This window comes from Panulirus ornatus, chromosome 44 (genome assembly GCF_036320965.1).
Source record: "Panulirus ornatus isolate Po-2019 chromosome 44, ASM3632096v1, whole genome shotgun sequence".
In the NCBI taxonomy this organism is placed as follows: Eukaryota; Metazoa; Arthropoda; class Malacostraca; order Decapoda; family Palinuridae; genus Panulirus; species Panulirus ornatus.
This window is the reverse complement of record NC_092267.1, coordinates 7,698,151-7,721,022: the sequence shown is the minus strand read 5'-3', so window position 1 is coordinate 7,721,022 and position 22,872 is coordinate 7,698,151. Positions and strand designations below refer to the sequence as shown.

The following is a 22,872-nucleotide window of genomic DNA, read 5'->3' as shown; positions in this document are numbered from 1 at the left end:
ATAATGGAGATGTCTTAAAAGAACACTTTAGAAGGTGGATCCAAGGAAGGAGCATATTGATATATCAATGAAAATGGGGTACAGCTTCTTGAGTTGCAAGCTGAAAAAGGATTGATGAGTGAGAATACTTGGTTTGAAAAATGATTTATAGATGAGTGATGTTGGGGCAGCAGGGACAACTGGCATTATGGATTATGTGCTGATTGACAGGCACACAAAGTAGAGGTAATTGGATGTGAATGTGCAGAAAAAGACAGCAAGTGGGACATCTAGTCATTTCTCTGTGAAGGCATGTGTGAAAGTTTACAGTGGTGTTAGGGAAAGAGGAAATCATTTGTAAAATAGTGAAAAATGAGTGAACTTGGGAAAGGGATTTGTGTGAGGCTATAACAAGAGAGACTGAGTGAAGAGTGGCTTAGAGTGAGACTATAATAAAGCAAGGGGAGTGGAAGAGGACTGGAAGGTACTTAGAGAAGCAGTGCTTACCTGTGCAGGTGAATTGTGGTATGCAGGAGGGAGATGTATGATAAAATTCAGTAAGTGGTGGGACAAGGAAGTTAAACTGCTAGTGAAGGAGGAGAGATGTATGGATGGTATTTGTAGGAAAGGAGTATGCAGGTTAAGGAATGTACAGGAGAAAGCAGCAGGAGGTGAAGATGAAGGTACTGGACCTATGAAAGAGTTGATGTGAAAGATGGGATAAGAAAGTGTATATGAACTTCTGGGAGAAGCAAGAAAACATTTTTAGAAGGGGTGAATAGTGCAAGGAGAACAAAAAGGAATGATATTGAGGTGAACAGATGGGAAGTAATGAGAGGCAAAGAGGTGAAAAATTGAGAGTAAGTATTTTGAAAGACTTTAATGTGTTAGATGATGAGTTTGCAGATATGATGTGTTTTGGATGAGGAGGCATGTAGAATAAAGGTCTTAGTGAATGACTTTGTGAAAAGAGAGGAGGCAGTGAAAGCCATGCATAGCATGAAATGTGGCAAAGAAGCAGGAGTGGATGGGTTTGCTGTCAGGTGTCTCAAGAAAGGTTGTGACAATGTTGTTGATTAGTTAGGCAGGCTGTTCACAATTTGTATGGCTTAAGGTGAGGTGCCTGATGACTGGCAAAATGCATTTTATAGTTCCCTTACGTGATGGGGAAGAGGACAAAAGTAAATCTTCAAATTACAAAGTTATAAGTTTGTTGAGTATACCAAGTATAGCGTATAGGAGAGTTATGTATAAGAGGGTGGTGGTGGGTATTAAGCATCAAATTGGGAAGAGCAGGATTGTTTCGTAACAAATTGAAGAAGTCTAGACCAAGATTTTGCTTTGAAGAATTTGTATGAGACTGAATTGGTTGTGATATTTATAGGTCAGAAGACAGCATATAATCGAGTTGACAGAAAGGCCATGTGGAATATTTTAGATAACTGGAAAGCTACTAAATGCAGTGAGTAGTTTTCTACAGGAGAGTAAGGTATGGATGCGAGTAGGAATGGAGGAGGGTAAGTGATTTTTGGTAAAAGTGTGTCAGCATCAAGGGTGTGTGATGTCACAGTGATTGTTTAATCTGTCCCAGGATAGGGTGGTGAGGGACATGAATGCAAGGGTTTAGAGTGTATTACGTGTTGTACTGGGGTAATAACATACAGCAGTGGGATGAGGCAGGATGGTTTAACTGTAAGTTTTGAAAGGGGAGGCCCTGGAGTGGAGTGCTTAAGGTACCTAGGAGTGGACTTGGTAGTAGATAGAACTGTAAAGAAATGAAATGAGTCATAAGGTGGAAGAGGGTGCTAAGGTCCTGGATGCATTAAGGAGTGTGTGGAAGGGGAGATCAGCTTCTGTTAAGGCAAAGATGAGTATGCTTGAAGATATTGTAGGCCTGACTGTTGTATAGTTGTGAGTCTTAAGCCCTAACAAAAGAATGGAAGTAGGTGTGTGTAAATGAAATGCTTAAGGACAATATATGTTGTGAGGCAAGTAGATCATTTAAGGAAGGACAGATTAGGAAACAGGAGTGGTAGTAATTGCAATCAGATTGAGAGGGTTGACTAGGATGGGTGAATAAAGACTGATGAAGATCAGTGTATCAAAAGTGAAGGGAAAAAATGAGAGGGGCAGATCAAGGTGGAGATGGAAGGATGGAGTGAAGGAGGCTCAGTTTATTAGGGCCTGAATATTCAGGAGGGTGAAAGGCATTCATGAGATAGAATGAAATGGATCAGTGTGGTATATGGGGGTGATGTGTCATCAGTGGGCTGAACCAAGGAATATGAAGTGGTCAGGCTAAACCTTGGAGCAGTTTGCTGTGAATTGTGGATTCTAGTTTTGATGCATTATACATGACTGGTAGAGAGAGAATATGTGCAAATTATGCCATTGTGTCAGTTCCTAATATTACCTTGCAAAGGTAGAAGCATTAGTGCATAAAAAAGATTATGCCCCTTGCATTGTAATCAGTGCTTCACATTCTTGATAGCCAAACCAGCGTGTATATGCCTTCACTAGTGAATCAAGTGAATTTCTTGGGTCTTTTTAAAAGGAGTGTGTTGATTTATAGTGACTAATGTGTTTCATGAAGAATTTGATTCAAAATCACTACTTTGAATGTAGATTATTATTCAGCTTTAGGACCCCTTTTTCTGAAGGGGCTCTTGCAGCTTCAAGGCTTCACTACTTCCGGTAGCAAGGAAATGGTGAAATTCTTTAGAATAAATTCCTCAATGAGACTAAACTTACATTAACAGATGATGGTACAGGCTCATCAAAGGTGACTTTTCATACACAGCTAATCACAAGCAGGTGGAATCTGTTAATGGCTTTTGAATGTATATGAATGCATTTATAGTGAAGAGGGAATAAAAGTTTGGATGAATTAAACATTTCTGTGACTTTTCTTCTTCTTGACAGGTAGCTGCTGTAATTGTATGGGCAGGTGAAGAACCTCTAGACCCACTGGAATTACAAGCATGGGGTCAGGAAAGAATGCCCCACTATCAAGTTCCCTCCGTGATAATGAGTGTAACAGGTGATCTACCTCGCAACAACATGGGAAAAGTGAATAAAAAGCAAATTTTGAAGGATCTTTTCCCAGAATCAGATGGCTTACCATAATGTTATCAAAACACTGGTGTATTGTGTTAGCAACATAGGTGCTATCTGAATCAGTTATGTATTATGATGTTCTTATTTTTATCTTTACCTTAAATGTTGTTTTGACCGTATTTTTATTGGTTTTAAAATGCTTTCAAGGCTAGAATTTTCAACAAGTTAAAATTAGGGCAAGAGTGCTATAATTTGCATGGTTACCCAAAAGATTTCTTAAGTTATATATAATCTTAAAATGTTTTCTTTGGTAATTATGAAACAAATGTATTAAACAAGAAGAAAAACATTGGAGCTTTTGTAGACTTAGTGTTTCTGCATTAGGTAACAAGAACTGAAAGAAAATTTATTGTTTTCCATTGAAGGTTGATGAATGGGAAAAAAGGAATTTCCATTGATTCAGAAGGAATATGAATGTGCACTTCATGAAGAAAATAGGCACTTATGATGAAAAGTTTGATATGAGTCTGAAGTAATGAAAATTTTTTGGAAAATCCACACTGAATTATCACAAAATTAATGCAGCTTATGCCATCCATGTTGGGATCCCTGGTTAAACTTTCATCCCTTTTTAAAAAGCAGGTTTTGTACCTCTACTAAGTCTCTTATGTTACTTGTTTCCATTCTCCATTCTTCTTATGGATAATTTTTTTTCTTAATTTGGAATTGCATCAGCACCTGCTTCAAAGAAAGAGTCTTGGTGTTACTATGAACTCGTTTCAAGGAGTTCCAGCACCAAGGCTGTACTACTTTCCAGCAGCAGGGAAATGATGGGCTCACTTGATATGAGAAGTTCTTTGACAAGTGTGTACTTCTGATGACACAGCCTTGCCAAAGGTAACTTTTCACTTGTATTGTAACCTTATGCAGGTGGAATCTTATAACATTCACTGCCTGCATGATGGGACAAGATCCTCTCAATACAATCCCACCTCAGCATGCCCAACACTCAGTTCTTTGCAACAGCACTAGACCTCTTCCACCCAAACCAATGAAAATGTTTACCCCTGCCTCACATTTTAGTAACCTCTAGTCAGAGATTCCTTCACCCCAAGCAAATATGACTAACAAAATACATACACACTAAGATTATCTGATAGGTATGAAAGAGCCACCCTCCTACTTCATACCCGAACTCACTAGCCATACATCCATCAGGAACGACACGTCACAAGTCACTTTTTTCTGTCTATGCTCTGGACCTAGTTCATCCCTACAAACTATAAACTTTTTCACCATATCCCAAGACCCTTCATGCCCATAGTGCATCTACTACATCAGAGACTCAGTCACTTTCTGCTCAGTTAACCTGCACTCTTTGCGACACTGACACACACACACACACACAACATCACTACACTTTATGACCTATGACCATGTCCAGTGGACATGGCTGGCTTCTTGAGTGTTGCAGGAGTTTCTTAAAGATTGGTGGAACTCTTGGATTAGGAAGTAAGTGTAATCATCCTCTGCTAAACTTCATCTGCCTGTGTTTATGCTGTGAGTAAGAAGTCACCTTTGGAGAGGTTATATCATCAGAGTAGAATATTATCAAGGAACTTCTCACCACAAAGGATTCCATCCTTTCCCCTGCTACTGATTGTGCAGCACTGCCTTTAAGCTACAAGTACCCCTGCAAAAGGGGATCCTAGGGGTTATGTAATGACATATTTAAATATATGTACATCATAGAACCAGGAAAATGTAAGACAGTAAAGAGTTGTGAAGTCTAGCTGTGAAAATGTAGAAGCAGGTAACAGATTTTAAAGTTTTAAGTCTTATTCTGTATTCTGAATCTAATTTGATTTGTAGGCATGACACAATGATACTTAGAAGATTTGTAAAACATTGAAGCCTTCATATGGGCAAAATATTATGAAAAATCTTTGTTCAGTTTTTATTGAGGACTTCATTTTTTGATTGACTAAGTACTTACAGGTAAAGCCTAAGCATAGAGAGAGCAGGCAAAAAAGGTCCTTCTTTACTGAGGTCTAGGGAGCCATGGGGCCTTGGCAGGAGTCAAGAGTACATCATTACTATTATGTGACATGAGGTGGTTTGATCGAGTAAGTAATAATAGGGTAAGAGAGATGTGTGGTAATAAAAAGAGTGTGGTTGAGAGAGCAGAAGAGGGTGTTTTGAAATGGTTTGGTCACATAGAGAGAATGAGTGAGGAAAGATTGACCAAGAAGATATATGTGTCATAGGTGGAGGGAATGAGAAGTGGGAGACCAAATTGGAGGTGGAAAGATGGAGTGAAAAAGATTTTGAGTGATTGGGGCCTGAACATGCAGGAGGGTAAAAGGCGTGCAAGGAATAGAGTGAATTGGAACGATGTGGAATACCGGGGTCGACGTGCTGTCAATGGATTGAACCAGGGCATGTGAAGCATCTGGGGTAAACCATGGAAAGTTCTGTGGGGCCTGGATGTGGAAAGGGAGCTGTGGTTTCGGTGCATTATTACATGACAGCTAGAGACTGAGTGTGAACAAATGTGGCCTTTGTTGTCTTTTCCTAGCTCACCTCACACACATGAGGGGGGAGGGGTTGTTATTTCATGTGTGGCGAGGTGGTGATGGGAATGAATAAAGGCAGACTATGAGTTATGTACATGTGTATATATGTATATGTCTGTGTGTATATATATATGTGTACATTGAGATGTATAGGTATGTATATTTCCGTGTGTGGACGTTTATGTATATACATGTGTATGTGGGGGGGTTGGGCCATTCTTTTGTCTGCTGGCTTTCTCCAGCAGTGTCTTTCTAATGGGGAAAGACTGGCTCTCCTAAGCTGTATCTTTCTGGTTGGGAAACACTGACTTTCCTCAGCTGCTTCTTTCTGGTGGGAAAACAGGCTTTCTTCAGCTGTCTTTCTGGTGGGGAAACACTGGCTTTCCTTGGCTGTTTTATTTTTTGGTGGGGGACTGCATCTCAAGTGGCAGCTTTTGACAGTAGTAGGCATTTTACATGTAATAGTCTTTCTAACAGTTTAGTTCTGCATTGTCTTTTCATGTTTTTTTTTTCCATACCCACAGGCTTTATGAAAGCTTGTGAGTTAATTAATGTATCCAGACTCAAGTCATTTTCTCATGAGATAACAGACCTATTATGGGTAAAGATAAACCCAAACTATATATTTCTGGCTGAGAATGAAACAGTTGAATATAGAAATATCTCCATTGTTATCAGATTTTGGAGAACATCACTATGAGAACTTCATGTCTTATGCCGGTTAAATCTCGTAGATACTTTTGGAGTTCTCTAGAGATTATCAAGAAGAACATTTATTTCTGTACCCTGCAGCCTTGAAACCCCTTTTGGTGAAGTATATTTCGATCTGAATTAAGAAACTTTTTATTGGCTCAGCCAGAGCTTTTCACTTGAAAGCATGATTTAGGGAAGTTAACCTTTTAACTCTCTCTGAGGTGGTATCTTGTGAGCATTTGTTCTTGGTATCTTTGCCCTGACCTGCCATCCTACCTGAAACAAGCTAGCTGCTTCCATCTAATCAGGAGGACAGCAGCAGATGGGAAAGTTAGTGTTTCCCTACCAGAAAGATAGTACACCACCTCAGATTTCAAAACATATGTGTCTGTCTTTAACCGATTTTATTTTATGAATATTTGATGTGTTCCTTTGGTTGTTCGACATATCACCTGCCTTTTAGGTTTTTACATTGTAATGTAATGTTATCTAGGTATCCTCACTTTGCCATTTTTTTTTATGAAGTTCAAGTCTAGTCACAGCTTTGACATTTTATAAGATTTCACACACTTATAGTTCTTTTATGTTGATATTGCTCATTATACATACCTATTTTTTGCATTTAGAATAGTTATTCCATCCATTCCATTTGTCATGAGATTTTGTTTTATTCATGGCAGAAGCTACTCATGCAAAGTCACTGATTGATGAATATGGTTATCCAATACAATTGAAGATGCTGAAGTCATACATGTATGTAACAGAATGGCTAATACTATAGTCTGCTGTAACCCAGATATGACGTATGTGGGGTATTATGTTACAGTTGTATCCGTCTAATACATTTACCATAATAGAAAATCCCTACATTTAATCCTTGAGACTTTTAGGATTGATATTAGGTTGTACACAAACAACAAGATCAAATTATGGGGAATCCATCTATGTGTAATAAAGTTACCACATTTCTTTCTTTCGTATTGTGATAGTAAATTATGTATGTTTGAAAAAGGTTGTGCAATAAGGTGTTTGTATAACCATACAAAGATTTGATTCTATTTGTTATAAGAGCTATAGTTGACAAAGTCTCTGTGGGGTTATTTGGATAAATGTGTGGATGCAGTTAAGTTTAGATGGCTGTTATAAACTGGCACCTAGTAAATAATTGCTCAACTTCAAAACAGTGTACTCAAAAAGTGAGCAGATTTTTACAGTATTGTGTCGGAGACCTACTTAAGTTGTACACACAAGGACTAAAATGTTAATCCTGAAAGTATTTTTGTTTATAGTGGTAATTCTTCATTTCATTCACCATTTCAAAAAATATGGATTGGAATACATGCACATTACATCAGATAGTCTGTATACCCCTCTTTTATCTTTAACTTACTGATCCTATTTACATGAGGTGAATCAAGTTATGACAGCTCTCATTTCACTCACATTTAACTTCAACATATGTTCACTGCTTAATCAAGTGCTTTGTAATTTTCACTCTCCTCAAATTTGTTCATCTCGGGAAACAAACATGTCCATTCAGTCCTCTAGATATTGAATTGCAAGTATACGTATACAGATAGACTGTATGCAAAGAAGCACTAATAGTATTGAAATGGAAATTCATGTATATCCTTTGCTTATCATCAATGTAAGAATATTTATCAAGATATCCACATCTCCTAGTTCTTTTACATAGAAATCTAGTCGATTCATTGATAATGCCTGGATTTCTTTCCCTCAGCTGATGCATGTGCAAAAAAATGCCATCTTGGAAAGTTAGCAGTCATTCTTCTGGTACCTTGCTTTGCTTTACCCATACACCATAATGACACTTTAAGTGTAGCTGACTATCTCCTGTATGCTTGCAGCTGCATCTCACCGTGTGATCCTCATCTCTGCTGTGATAAGTCATTACCAGCTTATAACCAATTAAATGTTACACATGCTCCCAGCCATCTCAGCAATTTCATCCATACAACCAATGGATTGCTTCCTTGTCCATCGCATACACTATGCATCATCTTTCTTGACCCTGTGTGTCATCCTGATAACTGTAACAGTGCATGGGTTATCCATTTCTTTCATTATCACTTCACTGATCTGTGCTTTGGAAACTAGAGTTTAACATCCAAAGAGAAAAGCTGTAATAAGTTCTCCATCATGCTGGCTTATACATTCCACACTCAACTTTTCTCTTTTTCTGTGGTTTCTAAGGTGCCATCAGCTCTTTTTTTCAGTATTCAGTCCAGAATTTTCCATCTTTACCCTTTCCTTTTTCAACTTAATAGTACTGTAGTTGCTTAATGTAGAGGTGTAGAAGTCTTTACTTACCAAAAATGAGTATGACACACTAAAAAAATTACTGTCCATGATGGAAAATATTCCAAGATGCTTTTTTTGATGACCTTACAGTATTGCATGGTGTTAGTTTGCTTTTATGTAGCTGTTTTTAGAAGCTCTTCAATCAGTGAAAAGAGCATATGTAAATGAATCATGTTTTATCAAATGATTTCATCAGTGTTATACTTTTTTTCTAAGATTCTATTCAAAGAATCTTATGGTATAATTTATTGTTGGTAATACAGGTAATGTTAATTTATGGTTGTTGATACAGGTAATGTTATTTTATGATTGATAAAACAAAGGATGTTTAATACAGAAGTTGTATAGAATCCAAGAGACTGATAATAGTGAACATGAGTGTTGTTCTGACTAATGCATTGTCAGCACATATCTGAAGTAACAGGCAGATGAAGTTCTCATTACATGCATCAAGGTGTCCTTCAAAACTGTCATTTTATAAAGGAATATTTTTTACAATACTGTGTTAGTTAATACTCTGAATGGCATCTGTGCAGAGATGAGTCATGTAGAATGTCATAATTTTGCTAGTTTTAATTGTACAATGATTTATGTCTTTAAGGTTAGTTATGTAATTCCTAATTTGTTACAAAAAGAAATTTGAATTTAAAGATTATATGAATAACTTAGATGTATAACTAATCTGGACCTCTTATAAACCTTCAAAATTTCCATCTGGTCAGTATAGACTATGCAGTGATTTTAGTTTAACATAGTACAGTATTCCTGAATATCATTTTATGAGAAACATAGCGCTTCCTCAGTAAGTACACAACATGTAGGAACGTATGGTACAGTCATAACGTTGGAATCACATATTTTTCTACTTCTATAGTTTGAATAAAATTTAAATTGCTCACTGTCTTCATATTATTATTATCTTTGGGTTATAGTATAATAACACCATGGTAGCATTGCATTCTCTTCCCAGAAGACTTAGGCAAATTTCAGGCCAGGAGCTAAGTAAGGTTTGTGTACAGGGATGGCTACCATGAATTTGAAAACACTCAGTTAATTCTTCTTGCTGGGAAGTTTTATTCCCATTAAGAGGACAAAATGGTACAAAATGGTATAAAGAATTTTAGCTGTTAAAAATGTTCACTTGTTAGGTGTTCATCATAATTTCCTTTAAGGATTGCCTCAACACAAGGAGAGCAAGATCTGCTTTTTATGTAACTGAAAATCTCTATGTGGAGTTGCAAGGAAGAAGATATGGGCATCTTTTATGGCATCTAGATGAACTACATTCTTTTTTCAGTCAACCACCAAATGTAGCGCATGTTTAAAGAGACTTAAAATGCTAATTACCATTGATAGAGAAGTTCAAAGGTTAATGGAAGGGGTTCAGATTGTTAATATCACAGTTGTCAAAGTCATCTTTTCTGGAGAACAGTACTATGACCAGTGTAGATGATCAAACAGAGCAGTTGATTTACCCTTGTCCTTTTCAGATGTACTAAATGAGTGATAGTGGGATATGCACAATACCTCCATGGAAAGTGGCCACTTCCTTAACTCGGTTTCTCATTCCTGACTGTTTTAAACTCATCGTAATTCTTTTCTTTAAAAAGTAAATTAGGATTGATTGTAAAAGATACCTAAATGAGATATGTCTGGAGAAGATACAGACAGGAAAAAATACAGCAACTGCACAGGGTAATACTGCAGTACTACTTTGACACTGCTGATTTAAACTGGTGCAAGTAATCACCTTGAACCCTCCATGTCAAGATGGCTCCCTACGTGCACCTTACACCCACACTATCTTACAAGTTTTTACTTCTGCCTTCATGCTCTTTCCTTCCCCTCTGTTTACTCATAATAATAATGTATTATCAACAGTGGAAAGTCCAACCAGCTTATAGTTCCAAGTTCTCGACATCCTGGGGTGCAAAGAATCCACTGCCAATGAGAGGAAGAGTTCTTACAGTAGCAGTGTAAGCATCACCCCAAACTCATTTTTTTTTTTTTTTTTTTTTTTATACTTTGTCGCTGTCTCCCGCGTTTGCGAGGTAGCGGAAGGAAACAGACGAAAGAAATGGCCCAACCCCCCCCATACACATGTACATACACACGTCCACACACACAAATATACATACCTACACAGCTTTCCATGGTTTACCCCGGACGCTTCACATGCCTTGATTCAATCCACTGACAGCACGTCAACCCCTGTATACCACATCGCTCCAATTCACTCTATTCCTTGCCCTCCTTTCACCCTCCTGCATGTTCAGGCCCCGATCACACAAAATCTTTTTCACTCCATCTTTCCACCTCCAATTTGGTCTCCCTCTTCTCCTCGTTCCCTCCACCTCCGACACATATATCCTCTTGGTCAATCTTTCCTCACTCATTCTCTCCATGTGCCCAAACCATTTTAAAACACCCTCTTCTGCTCTCTCAACCACGCTCTTTTTATTTCCACACATCTCTCTTACCCTTACGTTACTTACTCGATCAAACCATCTCACACCACACATTGTCCTCAAACATCTCATTTCCAGCACATCCATCCTCCTGCGCACAACTCTATCCATAGCCCACGCCTCGCAACCATACAACATTGTTGGAACTACTATTCCTTCAAACATACCCATTTTTGCTTTCCGGGATAATGTTCTCGACTTCCACACATTTTTCAAGGCTCCCAAAATTTTCGCCCCCTCCCCCACCCTATGATCCACTTCCGCTTCCATGGTTCCATCCGCTGACAGATCCACTCCCAGATATCTAAAACACTTCACTTCCTCCAGTTTTTCACCATTCAAACTCACCTCCCAGTTGACTTGACCCTCAACCCTACTGTACCTAATAACCTTGCTCTTATTCACATTTACTCTTAACTTTCTTCTTCCACACACTTTACCAAACTCCGTCACCAGCTTCTGCAGTTTCTCACATGAATCCGCCACCAGCGCTGTATCATCAGCGAACAACAACTGACTCACTTCCCAAGCTCTCTCATCCCCAACAGACTTCATACTTGCCCCTCTTTCCAAGACTCTTGCATTTACCTCCCTAACAACCCCATCCATAAACAAATTAATACCCTTGTATTAATAGACTTGATTTTTTTTCATTATACCAACATTTGTGGTCTTGCTGTTGAACACCAAGTAGTTAGTACCTCTAGTATTATCTTTATGCTCATGAAGATTTGACTATCTGATGAAGTTTTCATTAATCCCTTTTACATCTCCAACTACAACTTTTTCTCAAGATTCTGCATCAAGACGTCGGTGCATATTCCAACACCAACTACATCAGTACCTTAAATCTTGAAACTTAAATGTCATGTGGCACAGGATTTGTCACCAAACTACTCAACCAATGTCTTTCTCTGTTTTACCTGCTGCTCTGCTAACTCTTCATATATATATTTCTTCAATTATTACACCTGTCACAAAGCTGTGACATCCTCTCATAATGAACTAAAGTCCTATATGTAATGTACACCACAAGGAATGGATGAAATCCTCCCTCGCATGGTGGGAGGATAGCCCTCAAGTTCACCATTCTTATCTGATCTGGAGCAAATTACCAACCACTCTATCCATACTCCAAACTTGTCATAACCACTCTTCCCAACACTGCCTCTATTTCTTACCTTTGACACTTTATGCTATTGTTTAATAATTATAATCTTGCACCGTGATAAGTTCACCTGACCACACCTGTAAATGTTTCTTTACTCTCTCTTCTCCCTCCTTCAGCTGTTTAAACATCAACACAGCAATGGCATTTTAAGAGCATTGACATAACTAGAATATGAAAATTCTTTTTTCTTATGAAGATTACTGCCTTTTAGGTGATATGCCTGTCTTCACTAACCATACAGCCATAAGGTTATCCCTTTTTCTCTGACTATCTCTTCTTCTGATCCAGAGTTCAATTATTTTTCTCCTATATAATTATTTAATGTATCAAGTAGGCACATTTAGGACTACTTTCCATAAATGGACCCTTCAAATGCATATATAAAAAAAAAAAGACCGAAACTTCATTGCACTACCTGCTGAGGCTTTTATTCATAAAGATTCCTACAGGTAATGTACAGAGTGGACATAAGATTGCTGAAATGTGCTGAGTGAACACAGTATGGGTTACAGAGTATTTAGTAAAGCCCTCGGTAAAAATCTTACCCCCCCCCCCTATCCTCTTATAGCAAGCCAAGTTCATATGTTAAATGTTGGAGATTAAAGGGAACAGTTTCAAAGAAATTCTTCAACAGTCCCTAATCAGTTTTTCTTTCACACTCGGAGCCATTTACACTTCTCATGGTAAGTTTAAAATGATCACATAACATTCTGTAGTTGCACTATACTGTTCAAAATGAACTTGCTACCAATACAGTGCTTAATAAGCGGAAATATATTGGAAATTTCTTGTAATGCAACAGCACATTTCTGCCAGTTGCCAGTGACTTAGAGGTGACCTGTTATATGAGTTATAGTCTTTGGTTATACACAAACACATTTTACTCAAAATGAATGTAAATGATCCATTATCCTAACTGCAGTCACTCAATTACCCACTGCTAGTTTTAATTTGTGGTTCAGGCAATGTCTGATGATATTTAGATATTGATTCATATGCCTGATACTTACATCTGATTATTGTCCTAATACCAGAATGCAACAGATTGAAGTATTCACCCATATACACATATGCACCTCGACCTTGTGCGCCACATCGCTATGGGGCATGGTCAATGTCCTTTTGAATTGGAAGTAAGCTTTACGCGATCAAAGGCTTTACCGATCGCAGGGTGTTTGAGAAGGGGGGTGCAGGGGGTACATGGTTTCTGGGCCCGGGGGTCCAAAAGGGGGCCCAGGAATTTCATGGGATCTCAGAAAATGCAGAAAATCAACAGACCACCCCTCTTCATCTTCCATTCCCTTTTATTGGTCTTACAGCTCATGGCATAAAACAGTAGTGGATAAAAACTAGAAGACTAATGGAGAAGGGAAGTGGACCCAAAAGAAACTTGTACCCACTGGCAAAATTCCTCTCAGGGGTCCTGACCGATCTGCTTTGGTTGCAAGCAAAATTGCTCGCGCCGATGACATGATGAACTTTGGGTCAATCAAAAGTAAATGTGGGCGTGAAATTCTGAGCCAAGATGGAATTAACACTCTCTTTCATGGGTATATATATTACATGCAGTAGTTGAAAAGACCTGGTAGAGGAATACTTCTTAATGTTTAATGATGGTGTTTTCATTCTATTGTAACCAAGATACATGTATGCAAATCAATATATTTCATGGAACAATGTTCAAATGTCTCTCCCAACCCTAGATACATGAAGAAACATTGCTAATAAGACACGGGGAAAAGACCTTGGACAGGAAGACTTTCTCACTATGTGTGGGAATGATATACGATTTCGATTTGACTCGAGAATGGAACTTCAAGGAGCCGGTAAAGATTTTCTCCCAGCATCCGACGCCTTCGAGGTCGCCGGCATTGATCATGGCTTCGCTCGTCCATCTATCTTGTTCTGAATAAAATGATGCCTCTTGGTATATATGCTGATCGTGGGTGATGATAATACCTTCAATATGTTTATGCGTTGGATTAAACTTTATGTTGAAGGTACTAGGAGCTATGATAGATATATGAATATACGGGAATCGAAGGAATTTATTTAGATTTGCGCAAGATTTGATGCGTGGAGAAGGATAAAGATGCCGGACTGAGCATGAGCAGACTTCCTCCTTAACACAGACACTGACAGGTAATGGCGACCACTCTGGTTAAATGAAAAATTCATATACTAGCAAAAAGATTCACTGGAAAGGAACGCACTTTCTACGTATAGTGACATTAGGGAATTTAGTGTGCGGTGAAAGCGAATCATTCACTCAATACGTTATATTAATCTCGTTGATACGAATGATTTTATGGACATGATTTTTTTATTTCTTTTCTTCTGAGTTAAATTTCCCGTTACTGGTTGGTATGGGTAAAATTTAAGTGTGTGGTAATTTTGCCGTCAAATGGCCTCGGTCGGTCAAACGATATTAAGCCGCCAAATGTATCATATACGTTATCCCGCTTTTGCAGTGTTGTTAATTTAATTTTTTTTCTGTTCATGCAATGGTTTTTATTTTCCTAAGTTTGACTTAAACCAGGGAAATGTGATTAATATTTTAATATGATATTTTATTTTCGTACGATAATAAGTACTATGAAGATCAGGGGCACCACAGCAAAATCTATAGAAATGAAAGAAATGCTTATCAGTAGACTATGAATACTTATACTTTTGATACTTATACTGAAATAATTATACTTTGATATGGAGTAATAAATAAATAGGTACAGCCCTGACCAAGGAAAATGGGGAAATGCAAGTGAACTGATAATAAGAATCGACAAAGCCTATGAATGCCTTACCAATGAACAGAACCTATGAATACCTTACTTATACCATTTAAAGCCGAAATACACCGCAATATTTCAGTCTTCTTCCCCACTGCATTAGTTTTATGTTCTGGCAATAAACATACAAAATGTCAGCGAAGAAAACTCTCTAATATTGAATATAAATAACCATAAATTTCCCTGTATCTTGAATAATATAACTAGAAAGTAAACGCAGCCGGCTAGGCTAAAAGGAAAAAAAATGTGGTGGCTAGGCTTTATTCATGTTAAGATTTCATTTAGGTTAGTTTGATATTTTCTTTGGAATTATCAAAGTTTCACTTGATTTTACCTAATTTTCCTCCCCCTAACCAACCTCTTACTATTAGTTGAGATATAGAGTAAAAATTATGCAACACTGATGTATTATTGTGCTAGCCAGTCTCCCCATAAAGAAAGATTGCACAACAGAGCCACTGGCCATCATGTGTTTAGCTATGTTTAAGCTGAGCTGGCTTAAGTCACGGGTATGTCTGGTACTTTTCGGTTGCAATATTGAAATTGAAATGGATTTTTGTGGGTGGTAGGAGTTCGAAAAGTCAGGCAAGGTTAACAAAGGCGATGTTACTTTCTCCAATTGTTGTACCAACTTTTATGGTAGAACTGCCACCTTTTCCTTGATCTGCATAACCCTCCCCTCTAATACTTTTTTTGTTTTAAAATAAAAAGTAATGATATATATAATACTACTAAGTGTAAGGAGTCAACCGATATGCATTTCTTACAAATCCACAATAGTTTTTTCTATGTTGCCTCTGAGATAGTACAAAACTCCTATCCTAAGGCCCTAGCTTACCATACCAAGCTTAGTTTGAGTATACTTTAATAAAATCAGACTAAGCCTACCTTAGCATAACCTAAACGAATAAACCTTGTTTCTACGTTTCTTCTGAGATGCTACAAAACACCTAAAACCTAGCCTACCGTACCGAGCTCAGTCTGAGTATACCTCATCAAAGACAGACCAAGTCTAGCTTAGCATAGCCTAAATGAATCAACCTAGTTTCTATGTTGCTTCTGAGTTGGTACAAAACTCCTAACCTAACCTACCATGATTAACTCAATTTGAGTGCTTCCATTGTCATACTTTTCAGACTTTGCTCGACTAACTATCTGATGCTGTAACATCACATATCTTTCATGTGTACTTAAAGTGAACTGTCATGTTGGAAAACTTGCATGTGCACAGGAAACCATGTTCCTCTATAAGCAATATTTATGAAATCAGTAGTGACAAGGCCTAGTTATTTAACAGGATGGATCATTAAGATGTTATTTTTTAAATTCCTATTATATTAAAAGCAAAGATAACACAAAGTATGCCAAGAATTTTTCAACATCGTCTTGTCCTGTAATCTTGAATCTAATTAAGCTTACCCAGTACCACAGTTTCAGCCTAAATTGATTTTGAGCTACCACAATATATCTACTGATATAGGTGCCTTTTTTGTTTTACAAATGGTGGAGCTGCAAGTCTATGAGATCTACATGTCTGTTACTGTTATTCTTACGAAGAATATCATTTTCATTATAGGTACTAACCTGTTCGTGTTTTTTATGAATGCAGAATTATATGCTTTCTATATGCATACATATTTTCAGTAGGAATATTGAGCAGGTTTTGATGCTGATTTACAAAATTGCTTCTGGGTTATTGCATTTCCACTTTGTTTTGTCAGGGTACTACCTGTAAGTTTTTACCAATGATTAACAACAGATTCAGCAATTTGTCTTCAAGATGAATTACAATTATGGCTTTACTGAAATATCCATATTTGCCATTTCTATGTATCCTTCATACTAGGTGGTGCAGTAAGCACCTCTAACCTTTTCATTTTGCACTTTAAGATGAATCATAATGTGAGACCAAAGTCACCATTTTAACATTCCTTCTTACAAAAATTCTTTGAACATTCTATCTTAAAAAGGAAAAAAAATCTTTGCATCTGATCACAGGATCATTATAGTACAACATTACCTTGTACTAAATGTTCATTTCTAAAAAAATAAATCTTTTTTAGTGATTCTGTTATTCTCTTGCAGGATGTCACCACCCTTCTCATTCAGGAAGGTATCAGACTGAAATAGAACACAAAAGGTCCTGCTGGAATTAAATCTCATTCAGAATGGGGACGAGAGCAGCAGCTTGTAAGATTCATTTTGTTCTTTGTTTTAAAATATTCTAGTAGACTTTTAAAAGCTTACCTTGTAAAGGTAAAGGTAAAGCAGGTGAAGTTATAGTGCTTAACATTAGTCTTTCCACATAATGTTTGATATTTTCCTTATGTTACCTGTTCATAATTTTTATTGTATGAACACTTTTCTAAAATATGGTAAATTTCAAAATATGTATATCAAATTACTTGACAGATATTTGACCACAATGACTACACTGCAGAATATGACAGACTTATTTACTGATATGAATAGAAAGGAAAGTGAACAACAGACCATGGGGTTCTATCAAGGGTATTTGTGATAGCAAATGAGATAGGAAAATAGGAAACAGAAGACCCAACAAGAAATATTTTCATTTATGGAGGAACTGTTAATGTTGTATTGGTTGCACAGTTAAAAGTATCATTTAGTTTTTTGAAACATACTCTTTCTATGAAAAGAGGAATTACTATCACATTGCAAATCTAAGGGTAGCATGGGTACAGTATCCAATGAATTACAGTTTAAATGGATTCCATATGGATATAAGAAAAATGAACTTCTGAGGAATTTTTGACAGGCAAAAACTGAGTCTAGGAGGCATTACCTTAACCACATTTTGTCTACCCCCTTTGAGATGATCTGGCCAAGTCTGATATTACAAAGATAGTTGTGTCAATATGAAATGAAGATCGAGTTAGAGAAGGAGCAGCATTGAAGAATGTGGAGGAATGTAGTGTTAGGCCATTAGCAATTGAATGTATTTGGTTGTTTGTAGATGAAAGGAAATGGCTGATAAAAAGGAGAAAAAGTTTAAGAGATAGGAAAGAACCTTGAGGGACATTGATGTTGATGGAGAAAGTTGGAGAGACTGATCCATCAACAACCACAGAGACAGATCAGCCAGAGAGGAAGCTAGATATGAGGGAGCAAAGTTAGGGAGCGAAGCCAAAAGAGAGAAGCTTAGAGATGAGACTCTATTCCTTTTTCAAGTGCCTGTTTTGCTTTTGCACTTTTGAATTACTTCATTTATGGAAATTCTGCATAACTCTCTCATCCGAATCATAACTAATTATTCCTGATTCCTTCTATTTCTTTTTCAGTCACCGCCAAAATACGCAACTTGAATGACTACCACCTTCGGCTTCTTCATGCTGTAGTCCCACCTCCTTCTGGCCTTGATGTTGCTAACACTCTGAAGTATTTCTCGCAGACATTATTAGGTATGCAACACTTATCAGCTACTTATGTCCTGATAAACTTAATCATTTTCTTTTCAAGTCAGTTTTAGCAAATGAGCCTTGAGATTAATTATCTACTTCACTTAAATGCCTTTTAATTTTTTGCCTTGACTGTGTGATTATTAATCTTGATTGCACAAGCACATTAGAGGAAGAGGGCGAAAAAGAACCTTGATTATGAGGGAAGCATAATGGAGAGATTCTTTTTGTAGACCCTAGATTATTTAAATCAAAGGACATAGAAGACAAAAGTAAAAGAAACCGATATTATGTAGATTGGAAGGAACCAGCTGCATGGTAAAGGGTTCAGTTTAAGAGCTGTTGTTATTCTGGATCTATGTTAATTGATGAAGTCCAACACAAGAATGCAGAGCACACCATAAGGAGGCCTCGTATGTAACTTTTATCTGGCTGTAAGTAAACTTCCTGAGTCACTGTGTGAAAGGTTTACTTGTTTACCTAACCTATCTCTAAAACTGTACATAATGAGAATTTTTAAGAAGGCAAATTATCTTGTGGTTAATGTTAATACTGCATTTAATTACATACTAAAGAAATGTTCCGTGAACTAGTAAGAACTTATTAGACCTAAATTAGGATATGTATTTCAGATTTGGTCATCATACTTACAGAAAGGAAAAGATTTAATAGTAAAAGTATAGGGGAATGCAAAAAAGATGATACTTGAAATATGAGATGAGTTAGAGGGAAAAGTAAGAGGCTGTAGTTTTGCCCATCATTGAAGAGAGAAGAACAAGGGGAGATTTGATTTCATCTGCAGGTTTCTAAATAAAACTTACAAATTTAACCATTCTAAGAAAGCCACTGAAAAGAGTAACAAGAGGGCATAACAATAAAATGAGGAAAAGAAATGTGCTGCAATAAATGTAAAGACAAACTTTTACTATAGAATTAGAGTTTTGTTTGAATGGAATAAACTATGTGATGAAAGTTTGGAATAAACTATGTGATGAAAGTTTGGAATAAACTATGTGATGAAAGTTTGGAATCCTCTTATGTATTATCTGCAGTTTATCAAAAAAATAAGTAAGACTATATGTACCATTGCATTGAAAGGGTCAGTAGCAGCTGAGCAAATCAGAATGTTAGTGAAAGAATTATTTTGGTACTGTTTACCCTTTGCAACCCTATTAGGGTCAGACAAATATGTTGCAATATATCTATTAATGAGTGAATGTGTCTAAATATAATGTTTTTTTTTTTTAACAGTTTATGTTTTTATAGCCCCTACTGTTGTTTAGATCTGATATTAATATAGATGATTACAGAACTACAGTACTCTACTGTAGAGCATTTATATGGTGTCAAAATTCTATCCTTTATGATACCCCAGGGAAATTCTCCTGTAACTTGAGTATTCTTTTAAACATCACTACAAAACTGTGGTTGTCATTCCTGGCACCACTGGCTGGCAAAAGGCTGTGATGTCTTATATCGTGGCTTACGAAATTATACTGTAGTTTAGAAACTGATTCGTATGAACTACGACAGTAAAATTTAAGATTTGCTCTGCAGCTATGCTAAAATGTGGGGACAGGAAATGATATCCTGTATGGCAGTTTGGTTAAGAAAATTCGAATCACTTAACATCCTGATGTGAGGTGTAAAGGTCTCAAGGCAATCAATGAATCTTGTAGTCAAAATTTTGAGGCTCTGTGAACTGTGGTTAAATTTTTCTGGCATCTGTGAGTTTAAAAGTTTTAACATCTCTCATGATTTAGGTGTGCTTCGGGATATTCAAGAACGGCCCATGGAAATGCTGCGCCACCGTGACCAAGATGTCATGCGACTTGCCCTTTTTCCTAATTTAGACTATGTTGGTTTACACAAGTCACTTGTAGCCTTGGTTGATATCATGCCTCTCATTCAATCTGGTACACAAGGTAAGCTGGCATGATGGATGACATGTTTGGTCTGGTACATTACATGATTCTTTTGTACTGTATTGATATAATGTTTAATACCTTTTTACATAAACTGTGGTGATTTGTTTTGGCATTTTATTGTTCACTGTTTTTTAATTGTTTCTGTTTGTTAGTGTTTGGTCAGGCTTTGCTGAATACCCTGGCCTGTTTGCTAGTGTTCCTGGAGCGTAATGTGATTGATACTCTGCCATACCTTGTGGCATCTATGATGACCTCAGTTCCAGAGCCACTTCACCAGCAGCTGATCACTGTACTCTGTTATTATATACTCCCTGTTACAGTTGGTAAGTATTGTGCTTACAAGCAAGTTGTTCACATCTCCTATAGTTTGTTGACACCAAGAGTTTCTTTCAGCTCCAGTCATGTGGCTCAGATTGAGTTGTTTATAATTCTTTTCTTTTACTAATCTGAACTCATGATTTCTCTTGCGAATCACAACTTATCCCTATTGTCCACCCAGTACTAAAGGAGATATATCTATGATAAGGGCATACAATTATTTTGAGAGCTACTTAATTTAAGAGATATCTGTTCTTCAGCAATAGATGCTGTCCCATTTTATATGCATGCATCACTGACTGACTACAGTCTGCTAGAGGGAAACAGTGCTGTGTAATCAGAAAAAATAGTGCCCATACTTTTTAAAGAAGATATTGTTATGAACTTAGTGGCTAACTGAGACATTATAGTTCTGACTATTGCTTTCATGTGGTGTTTTTTAACTTTAAATGCCTTTGAAAACCCTAACATACTTCTTGTTTATAAATGATCATCAAGCATGGAACAGACAGGTTAGTCTCTAAAGGTAGCAGACAGTAGCATTATGAGTGCAACCAATACCTTTAAACTTCCTTTCTTATTTTCATAAATCATCACCATCCCCTTTGAGATCTTTTCTGTAATACTTGCACAAATGGTCACTTGGCAAATTATGAATAATTTTCTTTCACAAAAGGTGCACCTGCTATAGAGGGTGAAGAAGAAAACTATGCTGCTGCTTCAGTTCCAGCTGTTCTAATGATGATCTTTCAATACACAGATAATTCAGGTAAGTTTATATTGTTTAGAGAGAAATCATAGTGTATTTTAACATCTCATTCAATTGGGAAGATATTTTACCTTTTATTATTATCATCATTGTATATTTATTGATACCATTAGTATCATTAATGTTAATGGGTCATTATGTGCTATGGCACTGTTTGATTGTCTTGCAATTTTTATTTTAATTTTGTATCAACTCTAGCATCATCAATTAATGCACATAAAGTGTTGGTATGTCAAACAGACCTTTAATTTTCATGTGTAGTTTATTTCACGACAAAATTTTTTTTGAAAAGTTATTGGAATAGGGGACTCTGCAGAATGATTTAAACAATCGTCACAATTACAACAGGTCTGAATGTAATGAAAAATAATTGAAAAATGTTAATAAAGGATTTTGGAAGTTTAAATCATATTTTTGAGCTATATGCCTTGTCTAGACCACATGAAGACTATGTTCAATGCTGATGATATCCAGTTGTGTTTGTATCAAATTTAGTATCTTCACCTGCATATCAAGTGAATTTTATTGTTATTTCCTCCTTGACTACTTATTGTATTGATGCCATTATTGGAAAATGATGCATAGTTTTATGCCATTCATATTTTTTTCCCCCATTGCCATCACTTCCATAACTGCCAAAGAATTGCATGTAAATAAGATGAAAATTCCTCAAATTAAAGAGTGGTTATAAGATCAGTTGTAGCTATTGACTTTTAGGTGTATCTGGGTTTTCCCTGAGTGGTCAGGTTCATGCTCTTATATTTCTTCTCATTTTAACGTCATTCTCCTCATTCCTATCCTCTCTCTCCAACTCTATTCTCATTAGTTCCATATTCTCTCTCTGACCTTATTCTCTTTAATCCCTTCCATGCCCTTCTTCGCCCATCTCCTCTCCACACCTTTCTTGCAGCCATTCCCCAGGGAGATATTATCATTACTACTCACATGGATGTTAGGAGGGAAGTGATATATGCATATACATATACATGGTGAACCGGCACTTCCATGGCTTTCATGTTTCACTCTTTTGACCCTCTTTTTCTTCTGCTTTACCCAAATGTGGGTTGCCCATATTCAGTCTACAAACATACCATCTCTTCATCTCGTACAGGACACAATAATGCACAACTCACGTACTTGCTCTTCATAACTCTAGATTTTCCCTGGTAAGCACTGTGCACTAGCCCTGCCTTTTGGCAGTCTCATTGTAAGTTATTATGTCCATCACCACTCAACTTTTCTCTTACATTTGTCACACCTCTGCTCTGTTGGATCCATCATCTACATAATGCTTTCATCCCAGTATTCTGCTGCATTAAAGCAGGTCACCCATATCTCTTCTGTCCTCTGTATGGGGCAGATTTGTAGCACTAGCCTATTGCT

The 22,872-nt window shown here is 37.0% G+C and overlaps 3 protein-coding genes across 16 annotated transcripts in view; 2 read left to right on the top strand and 1 right to left on the bottom strand.

The window, feature by feature from the left end:
* Acsf3 (Acyl-CoA synthetase family member 3) overlaps positions 1–9,529 on the top strand; it is a 28,419-nt gene extending 18,890 nt beyond the window's left edge. For both annotated transcript variants that reach the window (XM_071687685.1, XM_071687684.1), the window contains one exon: positions 2,902–9,529. In XM_071687685.1, coding sequence (XP_071543786.1) covers positions 2,902–3,105 — 204 coding nt within the window. In that variant the 3' untranslated portion in view covers positions 3,106–9,529. The remainder of the gene's footprint in view (positions 1–2,901) is intronic.
* The window catches only part of LOC139762701 (alkylglycerol monooxygenase-like), a 255,753-nt gene that overhangs the window by 41,125 nt on the left and 191,756 nt on the right, over positions 1–22,872 (bottom strand). The window lies entirely within an intron of this gene.
* unc79 (UNC-79 domain-containing protein) overlaps positions 14,345–22,872 on the top strand; it is a 216,704-nt gene continuing 208,176 nt past the window's right edge. For 11 of the 13 annotated variants that reach the window (XM_071687677.1, XM_071687676.1, XM_071687673.1 and 8 more), the window contains exons 1-6: positions 14,345–14,408; positions 17,141–17,245; positions 18,358–18,477; positions 20,238–20,399; positions 20,555–20,725; positions 21,397–21,489. In XM_071687677.1, coding sequence (XP_071543778.1) covers positions 17,224–17,245; positions 18,358–18,477; positions 20,238–20,399; positions 20,555–20,725; positions 21,397–21,489 — 568 coding nt within the window. In that variant the 5' untranslated portion in view covers positions 14,345–14,408; positions 17,141–17,223. Of the gene's footprint in view, positions 14,409–15,474; positions 15,565–17,140; positions 17,246–18,357; positions 18,478–20,237; positions 20,400–20,554; positions 20,726–21,396; positions 21,490–22,872 lie in introns of those variants that run through there. The other 2 variants (XM_071687679.1, XM_071687669.1) reach the window with 2 other exon arrangements.